The sequence below is a fragment of the Mauremys mutica genome, chromosome 2 (assembly GCF_020497125.1).
Source record: "Mauremys mutica isolate MM-2020 ecotype Southern chromosome 2, ASM2049712v1, whole genome shotgun sequence".
In the NCBI taxonomy this organism is placed as follows: Eukaryota; Metazoa; Chordata; order Testudines; family Geoemydidae; genus Mauremys; species Mauremys mutica.
Window position 1 is genome coordinate 219,941,838 of NC_059073.1, and position 23,755 is coordinate 219,965,592.

At 45.6% G+C, this 23,755-nt stretch overlaps 1 protein-coding gene across 3 annotated transcripts in view; it reads left to right on the forward strand.

The window, feature by feature from the left end:
* The window catches only part of GADL1 (glutamate decarboxylase like 1), a 139,406-nt gene that overhangs the window by 8,669 nt on the left and 106,982 nt on the right, over positions 1-23,755 (forward strand). For 2 of the 3 annotated variants that reach the window (XM_045007084.1, XM_045007087.1), the window contains exon 1: positions 12,263-12,557. The exons of the other annotated variant lie outside the window; for it this stretch is intronic. In XM_045007084.1, coding sequence (XP_044863019.1) covers positions 12,521-12,557 — 37 coding nt within the window. In that variant the 5' untranslated portion in view covers positions 12,263-12,520. Of the gene's footprint in view, positions 1-12,262; positions 12,558-23,755 lie in introns of those variants that run through there. 3 annotated transcript variants of the gene reach the window in all.

Below are 23,755 nucleotides of genomic sequence, written 5' to 3' on the forward strand. Positions count from 1 at the left end.
TGTTTCTGAAGTTATGAATATTGGCTATACACTGGTATATGTATACACTGGTACATGTACTATATTCCTGGGCAACACACACCAGATAAGATTTACATCCAGGCTAGAGAGCTTTGTGTTGATGGCCCATTAAAGACACTGAGCTCTCACAATGGGCCACAGAAGAAACTCATTCCACCCAGACAGCTCTTCCTGCAGATGCTTCAGATACCAAAGGGCCAGAGGCTACCCCTGTGAGTCATCAAGCCATGTAAGGACATGTGATATGCTCATGTGACCTTGGACTCCATCTTGTGCCAGTAACTTTCCACAAACTGGAGCCATGATACATTACAGCAAGCACAGAAACAATAGAAAATTGGAAACAGCTGTAAAGAATCTTCAAAAAAGAGAAGTGCCATCCTGTGTTATAAATATTGATGGACAACAGCAGGCTTCAGGTAGCTACCCTGTGCCTGAAAAGTGGGGACAGAAATGGAAAATGATGGCCCAAGCAGAATTAAAAGATGGAACTTGGAATGAGTGTTGTAATGGGGACATATGGAATGACCCAGACCAGCCACCTAATAACCCATGGGCAGGGGCCACCCTACTGCAACCACTACCATATGATAAAAGCCAGGTTCCAGTAAAACCTAAATGAAGACTTGGACTGGTGCCTGTCAAAACGGGAGAAGTAAGTGCACAGGAGAGAGAAGTAGACGCTAGATTGGTAAACCGGAGGAGGGATCGAACAGTAGTGTTAACAGACCACCTTAAGAGACAGAAGCTGTGACTTGATCGCAGGGGAGTGGATATAAAAAGAATTTCAAAGTAATACCAGAGAATAAGTGCTTTAACAGTTGGAATTGATGCATTAACACATGGAGTTGCCCAGAAACAGTTAACTGTCGTAGAGAAGGGCAACCCTCAGGGGTGAAAGTAACTTACAGGACTTACCGGTACTGCTGGAGTCCTGAGTGGGCATGGCCTCATCCGGAAGAGGCATGGCCTCTCAAGATTTAAAGGCTCTGGGGCACCGGCTGTGGCTGGGAGCCCCAGGGCCTTTAAATCACCCCAGGGCTCCCAGCTGCAGAGGTGGCTGGGAGCCCCCGGGGCTCAGGGGCAAATTAAAGGGCCTGGGGCTCCGGCTGCTGCGGAGCTCCGGGCCCTTTAAATCCCCACCGCAGCTCCGACAGCCGGGCTCGGGCAGGGATTCAAAAGGCCTCGAGCTCCCACGGCTGCGAGGAGCCCTGAGCCCTTTAAATCCCAGGCCCAGCCCAGCAGCCAGGCTTGGGCAGGGATTTAAAGGGCCCGGAGCTCCCGCCACTGCGGGGAGCCCCAAGCCCTTTAAATCCCCGCCACCAAAGCCGGTGCGGTCCAGCACAGCATACTGGCTCTTGCCGGTACGCCGTACCAGACCGTACGGGCTTACTTTAACCTCTGGCAACCCTGCAACCCATTTGGCATGCAGACAAAAGCAAGAAACACTGGGGAAACAAACTAGATTTTGCAAAAGCAGGTAACAACACCCACTGTCCTTTGAGAACCAGAATAAAAACCAAGAGTACAGGTTCCCAATCGCTTTAACCCATGGAGCCCCACTCCTCGATCAAAGCTAATAATATAATCTTTCTCAAATATTTTTTACATACTGGTCAAGTTTTCCTTTATATCCTCTCTGTTTGCTAAACTTGCTGCTGCTAGCCTGTGCTATAAAATGACTTTGCAGGGTTAACTAATCTCTTTTGGTTCAAGTCTCCCTCCCTTCCTAGGTTATTCTTCCTCTCCCTTCCCCACCTCTCCTCACTTCTGCTCTCTCTTTGTTTAGAAAGTTATAGTTATTACCGAAACCTCCATTGCTCAAAAAGATGAAGCAACTGAAAACAAAACAACAAACAAAGAGAAAACAAGGTAAACACTTTTGTGACACCCTGCACCCCATGTTCACTGCTTTTATTTGGTTATATGTTGTATAAAGCAGGAGTGGCCAAACTTACTGACCCTCTGAGTTGCATACAATAATCTTCAAAAATTCAAGAGCCGCAAATCACGCACAACCTGCCCTGTGAGGCAGCGCCTGTCAGGGTGCAGGGCTTCTTCTCCATTCCCGTCCCCATTGGATTAAAGCCCTTAGACCCCCATCCCTGCAAGGCAAAAGCCCCTAGTCTCGCCACCCCACCGCAGGGCAAAGCCCCTAGTCCAACCACCCAGCTGCAAGGCAGAAGCCCCGAGCTCCCCCAGCCCAGTCTTGTAGGTGGAGACTGGGGGGCGGGGAGTACATGGGGGGCTCCAGGAGCCAAGCTTTAATTGTAAAAGAGCCACAGTTTGGCCATGCCTGGTATAAAGTATTCCTTGTGAGGTATCATTTGAAAACTCATAATCTACTAAATATTATTATTGTGTTGAAATTTGTACAGCTTGTGAAATTATGAGATGTTGATGTATGATTGTTACTGAAATATGCTGTTGTTCTGGATAATGCCCACAAACTAGTTTTTAAGAAACAAAGACACACTGGCAATCCCAGACAGGTCAAGTGGGCAATCACTTACTTAAATAGCCACTCTTCAGCAACAGGGAAGTGTAAACAAGAAATTTACATTTCCTCCCAGATATGGTATGAATCTCACCTACACTAGGCACTGTTTATCTACACCCCAGCTGGGGATGGGATGAGGAGGGTAAATCTCAAAGACAGGAGGTAGGTATAAAAATAAAGGACAGTGACCTCCACAGGCCCCTATCCTCTCCACCTTATGTCTCTCCTCATAACATCAGTGAATCCCAGGATGATAGGAAATGCAGCCTGTGAACTGAACTGTGAACTGTCTGCAGCACCCAGTTTGTTAAGAAAAGTGTTTGCTTCAAATCCTGTTTAGCTTGATAACATTTAGGAATTAACTTGTGGTTTTATCTTTTTTTTTTGTTTGTAACCAATTCTGACTTTTATGCCTTGCCACTTTCAATCACTTAGAACCAATCTTTCTCTAGTTAATAAACTAGTTTTATTGCGTTATCTAAACCAGTGTGTTTGATTGAAGTGTTTGGGGAATCTCCACTTGAGAAAACAAGACTGGTGTACAATCATTCCCATTGTTGGAATAATGGAGTATTTATGAGCTTGTATGGTCCAGTGGGTTACTGAACGATACAAGATGCACATTTCAGGGGGGCAAGGCTGGGACTGAGGGATATGCGGGTGTCGCCCTGTATGTAATTCATGAATGGCTGGGCACAACATTCATGTACTCAGCTGGGAGTGACTTTGCATGCTGGTGGCTGTGAGTGAGCAGAGCCTGGAGATGTTTGCTGTTCACTAGCAAAGCAATGTAAAAGGCATTTCAGGCTGGAGAGGTAAGGGGACACATCAGTTTACGATGCACCCTGAGGAATGTCACAACTTTATTTTAAATAAGCCCAGTGAATTAATTATTGTAACCCTTCAAGAATGCAACAGCTGGAAATACTCCTAACTTTCTTGAAGATGTGGTTGCTAAGCAACAGAAATGCAGACTCTGCTTCTAATCCTTACTATTGACTAATACATAAAACATGAGTTTTCCTTATTTCCATATAGCAGAGTTTTTAAAAATAAAGCAATAACATGTAATGGAAAATGCCTTAAGTTACTAAATTAATACAACAAAGTGGGCAAACAATATGAATTTTTATCAATTGTTAAAAGTTTTAAATAAAAAGATAACTAGCTTATTTAGACATTTAATTATTTTATTTACCTGTTAGTTATTAAAGCAATGTATTTTAGAAAAACAGAGTTCTTAAAGCCTTGACTGATATAGTTATAAATACAATTGAAAGCAAATGGTGCCAAAATTATAAGTTTGTCCTGTATGTCCTGAATGTTGTCCTGTGTTGTATGTTGTGTGTCATGTGACTACTTTTTTGTTTTAATTTTGTTGCAACAAAAGTCAATTTTATACTTTTTGAAAATATAAGTGGTACCACACTATTTTAATATTATAGTTGGGATATAACCTCATAATACCAATTAATTTTTTTCAAAGCTCAAAAACACTGCTGTTATAAATATATGTACATATACTTTTGCCTCAACAAATAATGCAATTGCAAACAAAAATAATTCTTATTTTTTAATAAAAGAAAAGTGGAAACCTCAATATTAATGTAAAGGTTTTTTCTACTTCTAATCCTAACATACAGGTCTTCTAGTCCAATTATTACACCAGCAGAGTCTGGAGTTCCATCTCTTTAACACTGGTTCATATTGCTACCCCTTCTCCCAGTTCCTCCTTGAGTCTTCTATGAACCCAGCCAAACTGAAATCTGGTCAGCTTAGTGTAGTGGAGAATGAAAACTGATGACTAACATACTTGTGTTTTGATGGGAGTTTTGTCCAAACATGAAGTATGCAAAATCAAATATTTCTGTTAATACTTAGCAGGAAAGCTTCTGGATTCAGATCACTCAGAATTCTACATACCAGCCATGGCCACATTTTTAATACAGATAAATTATAATCAATTGAAAAAACTGTATTGTATTGAGCTGATGTTTATCAGTGGCAAATTCTCCTTATATTTACTGATAGTAAAAAAAAAAAAAAATCATAGATTTAACCCTGCTTCAGAGCATGGAAATATCTTCAGTTAAAGCATTTACTGATTAATATATTTGGACCGCATATACTGGGAACTCCAGAACCTCTAGAACTTTAATTATTTTGGAGGGAACTTCCTAGATTTACTTGGCCAGTGGTATCCTTTTATGGTTTTCTGGCCCAAAAAAACTGCCAAAGATTGATAATTTGATAATTGTTTGGAAAAGAGATTTGGATACACAACTATCTCTGACCCAATGGAATAACATTAAAACAAGCAACTACAGACCTGAGACTATGGCTTATTCACCAACAGACACGTTTTTTTTTAATATACTGGACCCCGCATAAGTTAATGGGCCTCATAAATGCAGACCGCTGTTTGATATGTAACTCCTTTGGTGGTACATTAGCTCATGCATGAGGTGGGGTCAAAGATAGGGGCACTTTTTGCTACGGGTCCAGCCCCCAGCCCCTTCTCTTCCTCTTGAGGCCCTGCCCCTTCTCCCCCCGGCCAGGGCAGAAGCTAGAGCCCAGCCTGGGTAAGAGAGGCCTGGACTCGGGTTGCACCAGTGGGGCTGAGCAGGAAGCAGTCTATGGTTCTGGGCCCATCTGACAGAGGCAAACAAACAACAGTTGGGGCTCTTGTCCCCACCCTTAGGCGGGACAGCACCCAGCACAGTCTTTAGCTCGCAGCCCCTCAGCTGGGGCTGACAGCAATCAACAGTCTAATGCCCGAGCCCTCGGGGCAGGGCTGAGCTGATAGCAGGCTATAGCCTAAGGGCACATCTTCACTAGCAAGGTTAAAGCGCTGCTGCTGCGGCAGCATTTTAACCTGGCTGTGTAGTGGCGGCACCAGCGCTGGGAGAGCTCTCTCCCAGCATCAGAAAAAAAAAATCTCCACGAGGGGAGAAGCTCCCAGGGATGTAGCACTGTCTACACTGCTGTGTTAAAGCGCTGAAACTTGCACAGGGGGCTGTTTTTCCACACCTGAGCAAGAAAGTTGCAGCACTGCAAAGTGGCAGTGTAGACAAGGCCTAAGCCTCCGGGCCAAGGCAGCCAGCAAACACACGCAGTCAATAGCTCTACCCCTTTGGGTGGGGCAGAGCAGGGAGCAGACTTTAGCCTCAGCTTGTGGACGAAGGCAGCCCGCAAACACACAGTCTCGGGGTTAAGATAGCGTGAACACCTGCACAGTCTAAGGTCTCAAGAAGGCTTAAGCACCCAACAGAAAGTCTAGGGCGCTGGCAGAGGTATTCAAGGAGCACAGGCCTCCAGGCCTAGGAAGGGGAGTTGGCCACCCCAGGGGTCAGATGGCAGGGGGACGAGGGCCCGCCTAACTCCACCGTGTCTCAGACCAGGGCCCTAACAGTGGCAGAGTGGTGTGCCACTGGTTTGGCGTGGATCCAGATGCAACACACCAACCAGGGGGAGTGTAGTGCTCCCTTGCTCTCCAGTCCAGAGGGAGGCCACTCTGCCTCAGTACACCATCTGTCCTCCCTCCCCACCAAGTCTGTCTCTGGGGAATTGAGATGGCAATGTCTCCTTCCCCCAACCGAGAGAAGAAGTCTGCATTGGTATGGTCTCTACCTGCTCGATGACGCACCATGAAAGCATAGGGCTGCAGGGACAGAAACCAGCGCATTAGCCGGGGGGTTCATTTCCTTGACCTTGTTCAGCCACGTAAGGGGAGCATGGTCGCTCACCAGCATGAAGGGACCCCTAAGGAGGTAGCATCTTAGGGCATCCACGGCCCATTTGACCACCAGGGCTTTCTTCTCGACAACTGAGTAGTTCCATTCTCGGCGGGAACAACTTGTGGCTGATATACAATATGGGGTGCTCATCTCCGTTAACCTCCTGGAAGAGGACAGCTCCCAGGCCCACCTCCGATGAGTCAGTCTGTGACAAGAATTCCCGGTTAAAAGCCAGGCTAAAGAGCACTGGCTCTTGGCAAAATTGGTCTTTGAGAGTTTGGAAGGCTCATTTGTACTCGTCCGTCCAACGCACGCATCGGGGGCTGTCCTTCTTCAGGTGCTCTGTCAGTGGTGCTGCGATTGAGGCAAAGCTGAGGACAAAGAGGCACTAGTACCCGGCGAGCCCCAGAAATTGTCGCACCTGTGTCTTTGTAGTGGGGGCCAAGTAAGCCTGCAGCGCCTGGACCTTTCCTATCATGGGTCGTATTTGGCTTCACCTGAAGGTATACCCCAAGTAGGTTGTTTCCTGCCACCCAATTTTGCACTTCTTAGGGTTGGCAGTCAGCCCGGCGTCATGTAAGGCTCTGAGCACGGCGGCCACTTGGTTGAGATGGTCCTCCCAGTGCCTGCTGTAAATCACTACGTCATCGAGGTAAGCGGCAGCGTAGGCACTGTGGGGTCATAAGACCCAGTCCATCAGCTGCTGAAAGGTGGCCAGGGCCCCGTGGAGACCAAACAGCATCTGGGTGAATTGGTACAACCCAGTCAGGGTGGCAAATGAGGTTTTCTCCCTGGAGCTCAGGTGCAGGGGAATTTGCCACTACCCTTTTGTGAGATACAGGGTACTGATGTACCGGGCCTCCTCAAAGTGCTCTAGAAGCTCATCAATCCGTGGCATCGGGTAAGCATCGAATTTAGAGATGGTGTTCATTCTCCGAAAATTGATACAGAACCTAAGGGTCCCATCCGGCTTCGGGACCAGAACGATGGGGCTGCGCCAGTCACTTTGGAATCACTCGATTATGCCTAGTTCCAGCAGTAATCGGTACTCCTCTTGGGGCTGCTCATTGGCACTCAGCACAGGAGTCACAAAAGTCTTTCACCTCCCTGTGTGCTCTGGGCCAGAAGAATCAGGCCAGAACTTGGGCTAGGGATTTCTCATGGCCCAGGTGCCCAGTTGCCGGGACGTCATGGGCAAGTGCAAGACTGCATGTGGGTGGCACCGGGATATCACAAGCTGGGCTTGGGTTTTGTGTGTTCATGGGTCGAGGGTGATCCGGTAAAGGCAGTCACCAGTCAATTAGAAATGGGGGTACACTGTTGCCCGGTGGGGTTCCGTCATGGTCCCATTAACGCAAGCCAGCTGTTTGTAGGCCTGACTAAGTGAGGGATCCTCCCATGGATTCCGGCCGAAGTCAGGCCCCAAATTTGGTGTTTCTTCCTGAGCGGGTTGCCCGGGGTCAACCTCTTCCTGCATGGGTCAGGGTCAGGGTCGCTAGCCCTTTGGTCCTTCCCATCAGGGTCCTTGGAGATTCCGCTGGCTTCCTCAATGTGTTCCCTGTCGAGGGCTACTTCAGGCAGTGGGACCCCTGAGGTTGTCATGCACAAGACCTCCGCAAACCCCTTCCAGTAACGGCCCAAGATGACAGGGTACGCCAGCCTTGGTGCCAGCCCAACCATCATGGTCTGCATCTCCCCTCTCATGGTCAAGATGACCTGGGCCTTGGGGTAGGGCTTCATCCCCATAGATGCACAGCGGTGGGTCTAGAGATGGGGCGAGATCGTGGCGGACGAAGTCTACCCGCACCCCGAATCAATGAGAACGGAGACTTGGACTCCGTTCATGTCAAGGGGGATTGTCAGCTTACCCGAGCGCTGCTCATTGGCCCGAGCCTCCCTGGAACAGACCTGGCCAAAACTGCAATCCATCATGGGACACTCACGTCGAAGGTGCCCGAATCAGCCGCAGGTGAAACAAGGGACGATTTCGGGACGTTGGGGCCAGTCTGTAGAATTGGGCGAGGGTATTAGCAAGCCTGCAACCTGGGTCTTCCCCATGATGGCTACGTCCTCAGGTAGTCCCTGCGTGGTAGGGGGTGGCTGTTGGGGCCTCCCGTCCATCAGAGTGTCTTGGGCCAGGTTGGGGTTCGCTCCTTTGGCTCCTGGTCTTCTCTTCCCAGGGCTGGACCGTCATCAGGGTCACAGGCCGAGCCCCAGGCCCTACAACAGTCTCTGCCACCAAAAAGCCCTCCATAAGGGCCATGGCCGTGCTCAGGGTCACTAGCCGGTGGCGAAGGACTCAGGTTCTTCCTCATGCTACAAGGAGATGTATGAACTGCTCAAGCAAAACTTGTTCAACGACTCTGGCCCGTGTATGCCATTCGGGCTGTAACCAGCACCAGCATGCTTTCTTCAGTTGCTGGGCTACTGCCGTTGGTCGGGCCCTGGGAAGGTAGCTCTTCTCCCGGAGTCACCACCGGCATGTTTCTGATGTGATCTCAAGTTCATCGAGGATTGCGGCCTTCAACTGCCCATAGTCCTGGCCTTCCCCTACCGGGAGCCCCCAGTAGGCAGCCTGGGCCGTGCCCGTCAAGTACGGAGTCAATAGGGTGACCCATTGCTCCAGGGGCCACTCAGCTGCTGAGGCGACCCTCTCAATTCAATAAGGCAGGCTTCAGGATCATCCTCAGGACCCATTTTTGCCAAGCATACCAGCACCATGGGCTCAGCTGGGGCTGCTTCACCCTGGGGTTGGAGCCCCCTGGGGTCGGCAGAAGTACCGCAAGCTGCTGCAAGCACTGTTGTTGCTGCTCACGGTTTTGGGTTCCCAGTTCTCAAATCAGTTGCTGTTTCCCGAGCTGTTGCAGCAGTTGTTTTTGCTGCTGCTGTTGACTCTCGGCGAGCCATTTAATCAATTTCTCGACCTCCATCCTTCCTAAACTGGCGAAGGGTTAAGTGGTTCTGTCTAACGCTGTCATTGGCTTGTCCCCTTATCTCAGGGGAGGGGGCGATACCCATGTTCTCCACCAAGTGTAGTGCTCCCTCGCTCTCCAGTCCAGAGGGAGGCCACTCTACCGCACTACAATTGCATTAACCCTTTTCGCCACAGCATCACACTGGGAGTGCATGTTTTAGTTACTTGTCCACTCTGATCCCTAAATCCTTTTCAAAGTCAGTACTTTCCATGGTACAGCCACTCACTGTTTGGGTAAAACCTACATACCTTGTTCCTAGATGTATAACTTTGCACTAGGCTGTAATAAAATGCATTTTGTTTGAATGGGTCCAGATTACCAGGTTATGTAGATTGCCTTGTATGACTGCCCTGTACTCATTATTATTTACCATTCTGCCAATCTTTGCGTCATCCGCAAGTTTCATCACCAATAATTTTATATTTACTTACACATCATTGGTGAAAATCTTCAATAGTGCCATAAAGTCAATCTCTGTGGAACCCTACTAGAAATACCCCCAGTTGGCAGTGATTCTCCATTGACTACATTCAAAATCTGTCACTTAGCCAGCTCTTAATCCATTTAACATGTGCTTTATTCATATTGTACTATGTTAATTTTTTAATCAGAATATTTTGGGGGTACTAAGTCAAATGATTTACAAAAATCTAAGTGTGTTACATCTATGCAGTTACCTTTACCAACCAAAGTTGTAAACTCATTGAAGAATGAATTTAGGTTTATTTGATTAGACTTATTTTCCATAAAACCATGTTGACTGGCATTAATTATATTTCTGTCCTTTAATCCCTTACGAATTTAATCTTATCTCAGCTTTTCCATTATTTTGCCGAGGACTGATGACAGGCTAACTAGCCTGTAGTTACCCATGTTATCCCATTTGCCCTTTTTGAATATTGGCACATTAGCACTTTTCCTGTCTTCTTGAATTTCACCATGTGGTGGGGGGGTTGCCCCACCCTCTGAGAAAAGGGCTGGAACAGGCCTTTGAGGCTGTGCAGGCCAGCTACAAAGGGCCGAGGAGGTGCACAGGGCCAAAGGGGAAGTGGCCCAGGGAAGAAAGGCAGACAAGAGGGGAATGAAGGAGGGCAGAAAGAGGCTGCCACTAGAGGGTCCTGGGTTGGGATCCAGAGTAGCAGAGGACTGTGGCCAATACAGACTACAACTTGCCCCTGAGCTAAGGGGCTAGACTTTGGGTTGTAGTTGGCCACTGAGGCAGGTTTGAGTGCCAAAGACTGCTGTTAATCCCCCCTCCCCCGGAAGGGGGTGAGACTGGAGTAGTGGGCACTGCCGGAGGGCAGTGTCCTGAAGAGGATGCCACTGAGTGGAGAGCAATGCTGCCAGTCCAGTGATTAATTCATCTTTATCCAACATAGTAAGGTCCAAAATCATTACCTTGTACTGGATACCTTTTGCATTAGAAAATGATCATCTATAACTTTAAGGACATTTTTCTACTAGGTACATTGAAACTAGGCAAGGGTGTTATATATATTTTTGAGCAATGCAGATTAGGATACTGTATATGAATAAATGTCCAATTCACCTCTGGAGATCTAAAGAACATCTGAAAAGTCTTTGCCGAAGTTTAATTCCGCCTGAATTTTAGTGAAAAACATCAGCCAGGAGGGGATTTACCAGTTAAGTGTTTGGATACTGTTCCTGACTCCTTACTACCACAGCTCTAATAGCCTGTACCAGACATAGCTTGTTTTTATTTTGTTGGAAAGGTGGCATTACGGAATTAAAGGGTTAAGTTTAGGTCTTAGAACTGGGAATTCACACGTAGGGAAGAATGGGATCAGTGGCCTGAAAGGAACTAGAGTAATGAAGTCAGACACAATTCACTCAGCAAGGGCCTTAAAATAGCCCTAATGGCTGGGCAGAGTATGCCATGGCTTTTTTAGTCTGCTGTCCCCTGAACATTTTGGCATTTATTTATCTCACTCCACTACAACTTCATGCAGTAGTGGCTTCATCTTTCCAGAAAATCACAAAGTGGAATCACTCCCCAATGCCATGCAATCTACACTCATTTAAATGGAAGAATTCTTCATTTTGGGTCAATGTTAAAGGCATTAAAAAAGATCTCTCTATTATGAGGACAGCTTTTGCTCTGAGCATGGGTGCATCCTGGAGCCACTGAACAGCTCCCTCTGAAATTTTTTGAAATCTCCTTGATGCACACTATCACAGGTTGGGATAATGCCCTAATTGCTACATTCCCAAATTTCCAATATGGTGCCTGCTATTTATACCCACAGAGTCTGATTCTTCTCACTTCACTGATTTAAATGGAGTTACTCTGGCATTTACCCTGTGCAACTCGCAGCAGATCCGACCCTGTAGTCCAACCAGCCTAGGCCTATTTCTATTTTCCTACCTTCCTACAAACATCATCAAATGTAATCGCTTTCACCTTCCTTTAGGGAGCTCCACTCGTTTTGCAATATTATTTAGGTGGCTAAGGAACCACACACAAAACAACAACCCACAAACAACCCAACCCAAATATACAAAACACAAACTCTCCTCCCACCCCGCTTTAGGTTGAAGGGTTTTGCAGCACGCCTTTCCCTGGGGCCGTTAAAATCTCCCAGACCAGGACGTAGCTCCCCTCCCCGGGGATTAATTTAAAGACAATCGCTCTCTTCCCCGAGAAAGGGCTTTGCGGTGTATGTTTCCAGTGAGTAACTCCAATGTCCCTTATTCAAATTGTTCCTCCCCCGCTCCGCATCGTGTGCTGTTCATCACCAAAACCAAGGACTGTGCATGGAAACAACCTTCCCGTTGCGCGCGAGAGGGACCCCACCACAGCCCGAGCAATGCGATCAAAGGCGGGGCAGGGGCGGGTGCTGTGTGAACAGCGCTGCCCTTCCAACACTTCCCGTGCCCCAGCCCCACTCACACCACGCCCACGCGGGTATTTATCGCACTAGGGGACCGCGGCTCGCTACGTGCCCTGCGTCTCCTCGCGGCGCCAGCAGCTCCCTGCGTTGGACAAGTGGCGGGCAGGGAGCCAGCGGCGCCGAAGTTATTAATCTGGGGCCGGGCGGCGGCGGCTGAGGAGCGGCAGCAGCTGCTGGAGGGGCAGGTCCGGGCTGCGGAGACTGCGCTGTGCCTGCGCGACGGGAGACGCTCGCTCGCCTCGCCGCCTTCCACCTGCAGCCATTTGCCAAGGGCTGACGGGCGGGCTCCGGCGCAGGGCGAGAGACACCCGAGCAGCAGCAGCCGCCGCCGCCGCCTGGACAGCGCCTGGGTCGCGCTCTGCACGGGGGCCGTCCATGAACAGCAGCGCCGGCTCCGGAGGCGAGATGGAGGGTAAAGGCGAGCTGGGCAGCGCCTGAGTTCTGGCTCTTCCCTTGGCGGGAGCAGGGCCGCCCGCAGGGCCCGGCTTCTGCCTCTCCGCGGGAGCGGTGGGGGGTGTCGTGGCTGGGGCTCCGCTCGCTGGCCACCCCCGCCCCCTTCCACCCCGGTCCTCCGCTCGGTAGAGCCGGGCTCCCCCGGGCGGGGGGACACCTGGCGGGTTGGGCTGCCCGCGGGGAGCGGGTGCAGCTGCGGGGGTTGCCGCGCGACCCCTCTGCACCGGGGAAGGGTTCTTGGGCTGGGACTTGCCCCTGCTCTCAGCACAGTGGCTTCCTTAGCCTGCCCTGAGGGCTGGAGTTAGTTGCCAAGGGCCAGGGCTCAAGTAATTTTTTTGCGTTCATAACTGATGCGGCAAGCCCAGGGGGGCCGGGGCTGTGCGCTGCCAAGGCTAGAGGTGCCAGGGCTCAGGCCTGGGCACACATTAAGCACTGGGGGACATGTAACTGTGGAGAGTGGCTGAGGAGGGGGATAATTGGAAGCTGCTGTGGGGGCATGCGACCGCCCCACCTGTTGCCTCTGCCTTCACACCCTGAAACTTAATATGTAGGTAGACAATATTCACCAGTGGTTCTCAAACCATTGTACTGGTGACCCCTTTCACACAGCAAGCCTCTGAGTGTGACACCCCCATAAATGAAAAACACTTGTTTATATATTTAATACAATTATAAATGCTGGAGGCAATGCAGGGTTTGGGGTGGAGGCTGACAGCTTGTGACCCCCTTAGGGGTCCTGACCCCCAGTTTGAGAACCCCTGACATACACTAACAACTACCTCCTCCTGGTCTTTGGCTGCCCAGCCCCTTGCAGAGCTTGCAGGCATTGCTCCCTGCCAGAACTATCCTCAGTCAATTTAGCAAGAGTTCAAAACAAGACCAACAAAAGGGGTAACACATCTGGGATGCACAATCCCCCTTGTACCATCAGGGTGGGATGGTACTTCAGGCTTGAGCATCTCAGTTAGCAAGACACTTCTTGTTGGAAGGGGGAATATGGTGCCCCCAAAGCACCTTGATAGGCACATTGGCGGCTGCAGGGTCTGCTTTTCCCCCTCACCCTCTCCCCCTCAGCCTGCTTCCCTGGGGCTCTTGGGCTGGATGGGGCCTCATCTGAGCTGTCTGGTGCTGAGCACCATGTGGCAGGTCCTCTTCCCAGTCTAGAAGATGCTCCCATGACTTGCCTCAGCGGACGGTCTGCAAAGCAGGCAGTGGGAAGTGCTGGGACTCCAGCAGCAGGGAAGGAGAAGTAGCCCCATGTAGCAGGGGTAAGCTCAGCCCACAGCCAGTCACCCTGCTGCTTCCTCCTTCCCAGTGCTGCACAGACATATAGTGAGTGCTGCCATCAGGGGGATCCACTGCCTCCTCACTGCTGGGGGTCCCAGAAATGGGGGTGGGGGTGGGAGAGGGGAGAGAGACAGACATGTGACCCCATGTGTCCCCCACCACACACTGTTTCTGGATTTAATTAAAGATTGTCACATGTTGAAACCTCCAGGAATATGTCCAACCAAATTTGGCAACCCTACTGAGTGCACATATCCCTGGGCGTGAGTGCACCTTTCCCTGCCTACCCACAATGAAAAATCATCTGCCTTTGGAGCTGGGGGGCAGTGCCTGGAGTGAAGGTGTCTTTGGGATGTCACGGGCGGAAAAGTGGGGGAGTTCTGAGGAATTTCCTTTGGATAATGGTGTGGAAGGGGGTTTGCTGGTCTCCTTGATGTGAACGTTCCTGCTATAGGAGGAATACATCAATTTATGGAGCTCATCAAAATAAATGGGTGTAGGATATAAATAATCTCCCTTTATAAAAGTGCTCCAGTAATGTACCGAAAACCCTTTAAGATGTTCTAGTGTTTCAAACAAGTACTATAGAATACTGTAATACACTATTTTTGTTAAAATAAGTGCTCTTTAAAGAACAATACTTAGCCCCTCCACCCACTCCCTGTTCTGGACATAAGTATGCACAGAAACATAATGATGCTCTTTGAAGCAAGTACCTTAGGAAAATAAAAATAAACCTATTTTATAAATGCATTAGTTATTATACTGGAAAGTTATAACAGGAGTACACTGAGCTATATTAAAAGGAAGAGAGCTGTTAAATGAATAGGTAATGGACAAAAAAAGCTTAAAACATAAGTTTATAGACGTTAGGAATGAGAGAGACCTATTTTTCATATAATTGTGGTACCTTTAATGAGGTTTGACAGGATAACTGTCAAGAGCATATAGTTTGGTGCATTTATACATTTAGGTTACTGCTATACCACTAACTTGCAAAAATGAGAAATGTGCAACTTACTGGTTTCTTGAGTGCAAAAATCTATTCATCATCCTCTTCTTTCTCCATTGGTGAGGTTGGATAGGACCAAGCTTATGAGCAGATTCCATCCACATCTGTTTTGAACCACCATTTGAGCCTGATTGTTCTGAAAATCAGGTGCTGCCTGGATGGTTTTGAATACCATGTTATACCACTGTCTCCTTTATGCCCAGCAATGTGGCCAAACCATTTTACTTGGTGCCTTTTGATGATTGTAATCATGCCCTGTACTTTCAGTCATCTATAGATGGCTAGAATGCCAAAGAAATGCTATGTCACATCTATGACATAGTACAGACACCTCATTTCAAATGTTTACAGCTTTTGCTCCAGATGCTTTTGTCAGTACCCATGGTTCACCACCATAAAGTAATGTGGGTACAATGACCATTGTGTATAATCTGGTTTTATCTGTCATGGACACTGATTTAAGGTTTGAAACTGTTTTATTCAGACACACGAACGTTCTGCTGACAGTAGCTATCTGCTTGTTCATGTCCTCTTCATAGAGATTATTCCATGTTATGATGGAACCTCTGTAGCGGAAGTTATCTACTTGTTTGTCTACAACATTAATGACTAGGCTAGTCTGTTTCTTGATTTTTGACATTACCATTAATTTGGTCTTTTGTTCATTCATTTTTAATCTCCATTGGCCCTGATTCTATTCTGTTCGATTTCTTGCAAATATAGCTCATTGAATAGGATAGTGTAGAATAAAGTTGTTGTACATAAGTATGTTTATACTTCATTAAAAAATAATGGGGGAAACTATTGCTAGTCTGGAAATTTAGAAAAAGGTACTTGGGGATGGACCTTCCACCTCCCATAAGCTTAAGAATAATATTCTAGATCAGTGCAATTTTTTCCATACCATGACCCCATTACAACAGGAAAAAGGTTTTGGAGCCTCCTTCCTTCTAGTCATAAAGTAAGGGTTGCTGAGACCCCCGAGACCTGGTTGCAACCCACAGGTTGAGAGTTTGTGTCCTAGATTCCCACCTCCCAGGATCTCAACTTTTTAACTTTGTTTTGGGGTTTAAATCTTGAGCGTTTTATTTGTGGGGAAAAATTGTAAATCAACAAAAATAACAATAAAATATTTTAAATGAAAGCTCTGGATTCTTATTATTTAAGAACCATGATCTTTTTTTGTTTAGATTCCCATAAGTCAAATGAATGTCATATAGCTACATGACATTTCTGGTATGTTGTGAAATATGCTGTAGTATACACTGTAATTCCAGACATCCTACTCTGTGAGAGAGACTCACATGGGACTGAGCATCCTTGAAAATTACTGATCTCAAACAAATTTTAATTTTCTTTATCAAGACAAAACTAAAGATAAACTTTTAGTGGCCACTAATTTGTGTCAGACTCACTGAAATGCACAGCTAGCGGCCCCCATGTTTCTTTCTGCTGTGCAATGGTGTTGGTGTTTATAAAAATTTAAATAAGGGGCTCCCTCTAAAATGATGGGCCTTGTCAGCAGTGCACATGACATTCCTTGTGTAAGCTACTTCTGTGCTCTCCTCACAAAAGCATCTGTAACTTTAATATTTTTCCTCTATACCCAAGGATCATTCCATCCCTCCACCACCTCGCATAGTACTTTTTGACCGGCTATGTGTCCCTCTGCCCATTACTTCACTGAAGGTCCTCCAAGTGATTTCCCTATCTGGCAGGTGTTCTTCACAACAGCAGTGGTGGTGCAAGGTGGGTGGCTCTGTGACTTCTGCTGGTGGCAGTGGTTTGCAGGCATGTTGTCCTGCCGACTTAGGTAGTTGGGATAAGTCAGGTGGGCAGTGGGTCCCCCTAGTGATGGGCTGGGTAGTCCGTTGGGGAATGGGTCCTCTTCAGTTCTTGAGGTGGGCAGATCTCCCCTAACTGCTGGAGGTCTCCTGTAGCACGTGTGAGTTTTGAGACCTGATCTTTGGGCTGATGCATGGGTAGTTCTCCTCTAGCTGGTAGGAAACGGCTCCATATTCCTTTCCAGTACCAGCTCATAATACTCCTAGTAGGGCATGTGCAGGCATCAGTGGGAGGAGAGGTGGGGTGCAGTGACTACAGGGCTCCCACTCAGCGCAGCAGTAGTATGGCTCTCATTTTGCACTACTGCAGTGCTTTTCAAAGTGGAAAGAGTTGCAGGGGTGACATTGGTTCATCCCTGGTATGTATCTAGAGCTCTCGCAGCAGCTACTGCAGTCACAGCAATAGTGGAAGCTCTCAGAAGGGGATGAAAATTGTAACAAGCAGAGCCAGCCTTAGCATTTTTTTTGGATGGGTTTTGAAACAAGTTCAAACCACTTGCTGTCAGTTGTAGCCCAATTTTTCTCCATAAATTATGACTCCATTATGAACAGGGCCAACTGAATCATTGTGGGGAGGATCTGCAAAATGATTCTTTAGGATACACCCCGACTTCAACTAACATGTTGTATGTAAAAACTAAACGTTTGTGTGTGTGTGCGTGCACACATCAATTAACTTTTCCCAGTCTATCTTGGCAAGGAACCGGCCCAGAAACTTACATATTTTTTTAATAACATGAAAGCTGAGCTCCTCCTTCATAGACTCAGCCTTTAGAGCCCATTCAGAAGAGTCTCAGATGAACCCCCTCTAGCCCATCAAATAGAGCAGAATAGAATCAGTGCCAAAAATAACAGGGGACAGGAGCACAGATTATGCAATATGCTCCCTTTTAATTCTGAACTGCTGGCTGCTCCTGTGTGTGAATAGTGCACAATTGGGGAGCTGCGCTGTAGCTGCTGGCAGAATGGAGAGATGAGCCAGAGAGCATCTATTTCAGGCAGGATGCTTCCACCTATAATTGTGTGATGTACAACCTAGCAAATGCAGCAGAAGTTAAGGTTGCCTGGTAGTTTGACCAGAGTAAGGACTGAAAGATAAATCCCTATCTTTGTCTTAAAATCTCATTTGACAAGAGAGACATGCCATCATATGTTATCATTTACTTGCAAGAAAAGAAACATATTTGCAAAAAATCAAGATAGCATAGAATAAAGCCATTATACATAAGTACATGCAAACTTCATTAAAATTATAAAGATTTTTCTCAGCATTTAGAGAGTGTTTAGTAAGATAGCTTAACTTGACATTTGAGAAGCATGATAAATGTCTTATTTGATTAAGATATCTTGTCAATTACATAGCTAGAAATTGTCATAATGCACTGGGAATCTTATTGCACATTAACTCTGTTCTTATTGCTTATTTGACAATTTATATTTCATATGCCTGAATTCCTTCCTGCTTAATGTAAGCTGTCTTCTTATTTGAAGGGCATTTAGATTTCCATCAACATTTACAGTGTTTAAACAAGAAGCATGGAAAAATTGAAATACACAGACTTGCATTTGTGTACTTTTTAAATATTCAGATGTAGCCCAGTAACTTTTTAACATTTATCCAAAATATGCATAGAAAACATTTTTGCTTGTAACTTTGCAGTAACAAAAAAAGTTAACTTTTCAGCAACCCTTTTTGTTTGATCATTTGCAGTCACGGACTGCAGAGGTTGTTGGAGGCAATTGTTTGTAAAGCAGAAGAATTGGCCATTTAAGAAGAATTGTCTGGACACAGTCAACTTGTGCCAATATTTCTGTTTAGGTTTTTTTTTGCCCTCAGTGCACATGGGTATCTCTTATTAGCAATAATGGGGGTTTATAGATTCCCCCCTCCATGTGTGTACATGGAGGGAATCTTAGAGGTCTATACACAAATGCAAGGAGAATAGAGAATAAACCAGAAGAACTGGAAGTATTAGTACATAAGCTAAAATATGACTTAATTGGTGTCACAGAGACTTGGGCTAAGTCTCATGACTGGAATATTGGTATAGGGTTTCAGGAAGCTTGTTCAGGAAGAACAGGCAAGATAAAAAGGGAGGAGGTGGTGGATTATGCATCAAGAACATACGCTTGTTCTCAGGTCCCGAAGGAGGTGAGAGGCAGACCAGATGAAAGTCTCTGGGTAAAGATAAAGGGGGGTTGGGGGTGGAAAGTTAGGGTGACAACATGGACCACCAAATCAGGAAGAGGACGTGGATGAGGTGTTGTGGATATTTATGCTATTTTGTTCCAGAAATGCAAGTCCTGATAATAATGGGGGACTTTTAACTACTCAGACATCTGTTGGAAAAGTAATATGGCAAAACAGAAACTTTCCAGTACATTTGTGGAATGTATTGGGGACAACTTTTTGTTTCAGAAAATGGAGGAAGTAACCAGGGTGACAGCCATTTTAGACTTGATTCTTACCAAGAGGGAGGAATTGGTAGTGAAAGTGGAAGGCAGTTTGAGGGAATGTGATCATAAAATGGTAGATTTTGTGATTATAAGGAATCAAAGGGGTCTAATTCTACTTCGAATGCACGTGCATCACTGAGTTAAATGCACGCGTGAAGAGAGGAATACACCTCTGAAAATGTAATGAGAGCCAAACAAGAAGTAAATAGATACTTAAGGGCAGAGACAATTTTAGTGTCCCCAAATTTAAAAATATGCTTATAGAAAATTAAAAATTTTTGTTAGTAGGGAACTGGCTTATCAAACCTAGAGTAGGCTCATTTTTCGCTAATTACCTGTTTTTTCAGTAAATGTTTTTGATTATTGTTAAGGCTGTCAAGCAATTAAAAATAATTGCGATTAATCGTGCAATTAAAAATTTTATTGTGATTAATCTCGCCTTTAATTGCACTGTTAAACAATAATAGAATACAATATAATTTAAATATTTTTAGATGTTCTCTACATTTTCAAATATATTGATTGCAGTTACAACACAGAATACAAAGTATACAGTCCTCACTTTGTGTGTTTTATCACAAATATTTTCATTGTGAAAAACACAAATAGTATTTTTCAATTCACCTAATACAAGTACTGTAGTGCAATCTCTTTATCATGAAAGTTGAATTTACAAATATAGAACTATGTACAAAAAACCCCTGCATTCAAAAGTAAAACAATGTAAAACTTTAGAGCCTACAAGTCCACTCAGTTGTATTTCTTGTTCAGCCAATCATTAAGACAAACAAGTTTGTTTATATTTGCAGGAGATAATGCTGCCCACTTCTTGTTTACAGTGTAACCTGAAAGTAAGAACAGGCATCTGCATGGCACTGTTGTAGCCAGCATCACAAGATATTTACATGCCAGATGCACTAAAGATGTCCCTTCATGCCTCAACCACCATTTCAGAGGACATGTGTCCATGCTGATGATGGGTTCTGCTTGATAACAACCCAAAGCAGTGCAGACTGACGCATGTTCACTTTCATCATCTGAGTCGGATGCCACCAGCAGAAGGATGATTTTCTTTTTTGGTGGTTCGGCTTCTGTAGTTTCTGCATCGGAGTGTTACTCTTAAGACTTCTGAAAGCATGCTCCACACCTCATACCTTTCAGATTTTTGGAAGACACTTCAGATTCTTAAACTTTGGGTTGAGTGCTGTAGCTACCTTTAGAAATCTCACATTGGTACCTTGTTTGCATTTTGTCAAATCTGTTCTTAAAATGAACACGTGCTGAGTCATGATCTGAGACTACTATAACGTGAAATATATGGCAGAATGCCGGTAAAAAAGAGCCAGAGATGTACAGTTCTCCACCAAAGAGTTCAGTCAGAAATTTAATTAACACATTTTGTTAATGAGCATCATCAGCATGGAAGCATGTCCTCTGGAATGGTGGCCGAAGCATGAAGGGGCATACGAATGTTTAGCATATCTGGCATGTAAATACATTGCAAAGCCGGCTACAAAAGTCCCATTCAAATGCCTGTTTTCACTTTCTGATGATTCTGTAAATAAGAAGTGGGCAGCATTATTTCCTGCAAATGTAAACAAACTTGTTTGTCTTAATGATTGGCTGAACAAGAAGAAGGACTGAGTGGACTTGTAGGCGCTAAAGTTTTGCATTGTTTTGTTTTTGAGTGCAGGTGTGTAACAAAAAAAATCTGCATTTGCACTTTCACGATAAAGAGATTGCTGTACAGTATTTGTATGAGGTGAATTGAAAAATACTATTTCTTTTATCATTTTTACAGTGCAAATATTTGTAATAAAAATAATAGTATAAAGTGAGCACTGTGCACTTTGTAGTCTGCGTTGTAATTGAAATCAATATATTTGAAAATGTAGGAAAACATCCAAAAACATTTAATACATTTCAATTGATATTGTTTAATGGTGTGATTAAAACTGTAATTATTTGCGATTAAATTTTTATCACAATTAATTTTTGAGTTAATCATGTGAGTTAACTGCAATTAACTGAGAGCCCTAATTATTATGAAAAAATTACTAAATGTGGGCAAGCAACAATAAAACAGATTTGTTTGGTTTTTTTGAAAATCAAGGGATCATATGTATATTTTGAACACCATCAAAATTACTCGGTATTGGTAGTCCTTGCTGAGCAAAAAAAATATTTATTTATTGAGATAGCTGATCCCTCCATATAGTTATTGCTAAGTGCTGTCTGTTAATGCCTCGGCTATCTCAGAATATCCTTCTGCTTGCCCTAAGTTTGTGTGCGCTACCCTTATCTCAGCAGCCCAGTCTTGTGCAATATTGGGCTTCCTCATATAGGTGTGATTCCCCTCTACTGAAAAATGGCAGGGTCTTACCAGGCATGGTTCTCTCCTTTGATGCTTCTTCCCCGCCCCTAGCTATGTGAGCTGTCTTGCCAATGTTTCTCAATGTGTCTTTCATATTGACACTGTCGGTCTTCTGAAACCTCTTTTTCTATCAAGCACTACTCAATCATACAGTGTTGTTGCTGTCTTTGATGCGAACATACGGTGTTACAGAGCTAGGAAACTTGGCAACAACACATCGTATATAATTGATGTTCATGTAGTACAATGCAGAAGCTGACCTGAAATGACAAATTATGTAAGGGAAGCAATCAGAATGGTCAAGAAAAGCCTGCACTCTCACTGCCCATGGGCAGCTGGGAAAAATGTGAAAGGTAGGTCACAAGTACAGGAGAGCTGTGTACTACCTATAGCTGTGGCCCCCTTTTCAGCTGGCTTGAACCATGTGATCTCAGTCCAGCCAGCTGCTGATTTTTAGCATGCATGACACTCCTGGCTCTAGGTTACTATGACCCCTGACTTAGGCTACTATGACCCTAAATATCTCTCTCCCTTGAGGGTAGTCTGGGTCTGGCTGGGAGCCATTCATGCGCACTGTCACTCATTGATCCTGCCTCTTGAAGTTCTGGGAGAGGTACTGCCAAAAACACACATGTATGCTAAATAACTTAAAAGCATAGCTGGCCCTATACAGGGTAAGATCTATGGAGTCCAACTGGGGTCCCAACCCATGACTGTGCCCTGCTTGTCCGACCAGCAGTGTTACTGGTGTAATGCGGTTGGAAGACTGAAGTTGTGAATTCTAATCCTGGCTCTGCTACTGACCTGCTTGTGTGACATTGTTCCTATTTTTCGAAATGGGAAGAGAGGCACAGAAAGGCAGCTCCATTATGATTATTTGTATACAGTGGCCACAACTGAGATTTGGGTCCTAATTGTGGGTTACGCACTCTACATATACACAGTAAGAGAGAGTCCCTGCCACCAAGAGTTTACAATCTATGTAGATATTATAGGTAAAGGTAAAAAAAGATATATATTATCACCATTTTACACGTGGGGTATTGACGTGGAGAGATTAAGTCATTTGCCCAAGGTCATCCAGGAAATCTGTGGTAGAGCTGATATACTTACCTTTCCTAGAGGAGTTTTGTGAAGGTAATGTAGTTACTGTAAGGACTAAGATCACCACTGTCATCAGACGCTTCTGGTGTGGTGCTCTGCTCTCTTCAATCGGCTGCGTGTGTGTGCTCCCTCTGTGTGCTGTCCCAGTTCTGCACAGATTGCTGAGATAGCAGACCCCGAGAGAACCCCCGATGACCACAGACTCTAGTAAGGCACGTTGGCCAGGTTTATTGTCAAACGAAGCACAGTAATAGTTCCCTCTAGACTTTACAGGACATGCTACGATTATGTGCCCCCTGGCAACGGACTCAGCTCAGTCAGTGGTGGGACTTTCCACTGCCCCCTAGGCTGGATAAAGACATCCACTCAGAGGTGCATTCTTATACAGAGGTACAAACAAGTTACACATCACTCCTGACGTATTGAGGTGCAACCCCTCTACATAGTAAGGTGCCGCCTCTCACCTTGTACATGTTGGTTCGAACCAACAACTCTATCCATCAAATTACCCTTTTGGCCCTGTCATTGGGATGGATCAACTTGTTCCTTGTTATCTGTGTGGAATGTTCCAGTATCATAGAATCATAGAATCTCAGGGTTGGAAGGGACCTCAGGAGGTCATCCAGTCCAACCCCCTGCTCAAAGCAGGACCAAACCCAACTAAATCATCCCAGCCAGGGCTTTGTCAAGCCTGACCTTAAAAACCTCTAAGGAAGGAGATTCCACTACCTCCCTAGGTAACCCATTCCAGTTCTTCACCACCCTACTAGTGAAAAAGTTTTTCCTAATATCCAAACTAAACCTCCCCCTCTGCAACTTGAGACCATTACTCCTTGTTCTGTCATCTTCTACCACTGAGAACAGTCTAGATCCAGACTGTATCAGAGTGTCCTGGTACTGTTTATATACTTCTGGTATCCAATACGCTATATAGGTATATGTTGATGCAACATCAGCCCTTTCCTTGCCAACTTCTGTGAGCAGGGCCTGCCTCTGGCTCACAGCTTAATTTTGCTTTATGTTAGCAAAGTCTTGACCATTACTTTAGTTCAGGCCTTAGGCCTCATACCGGGCCTCTG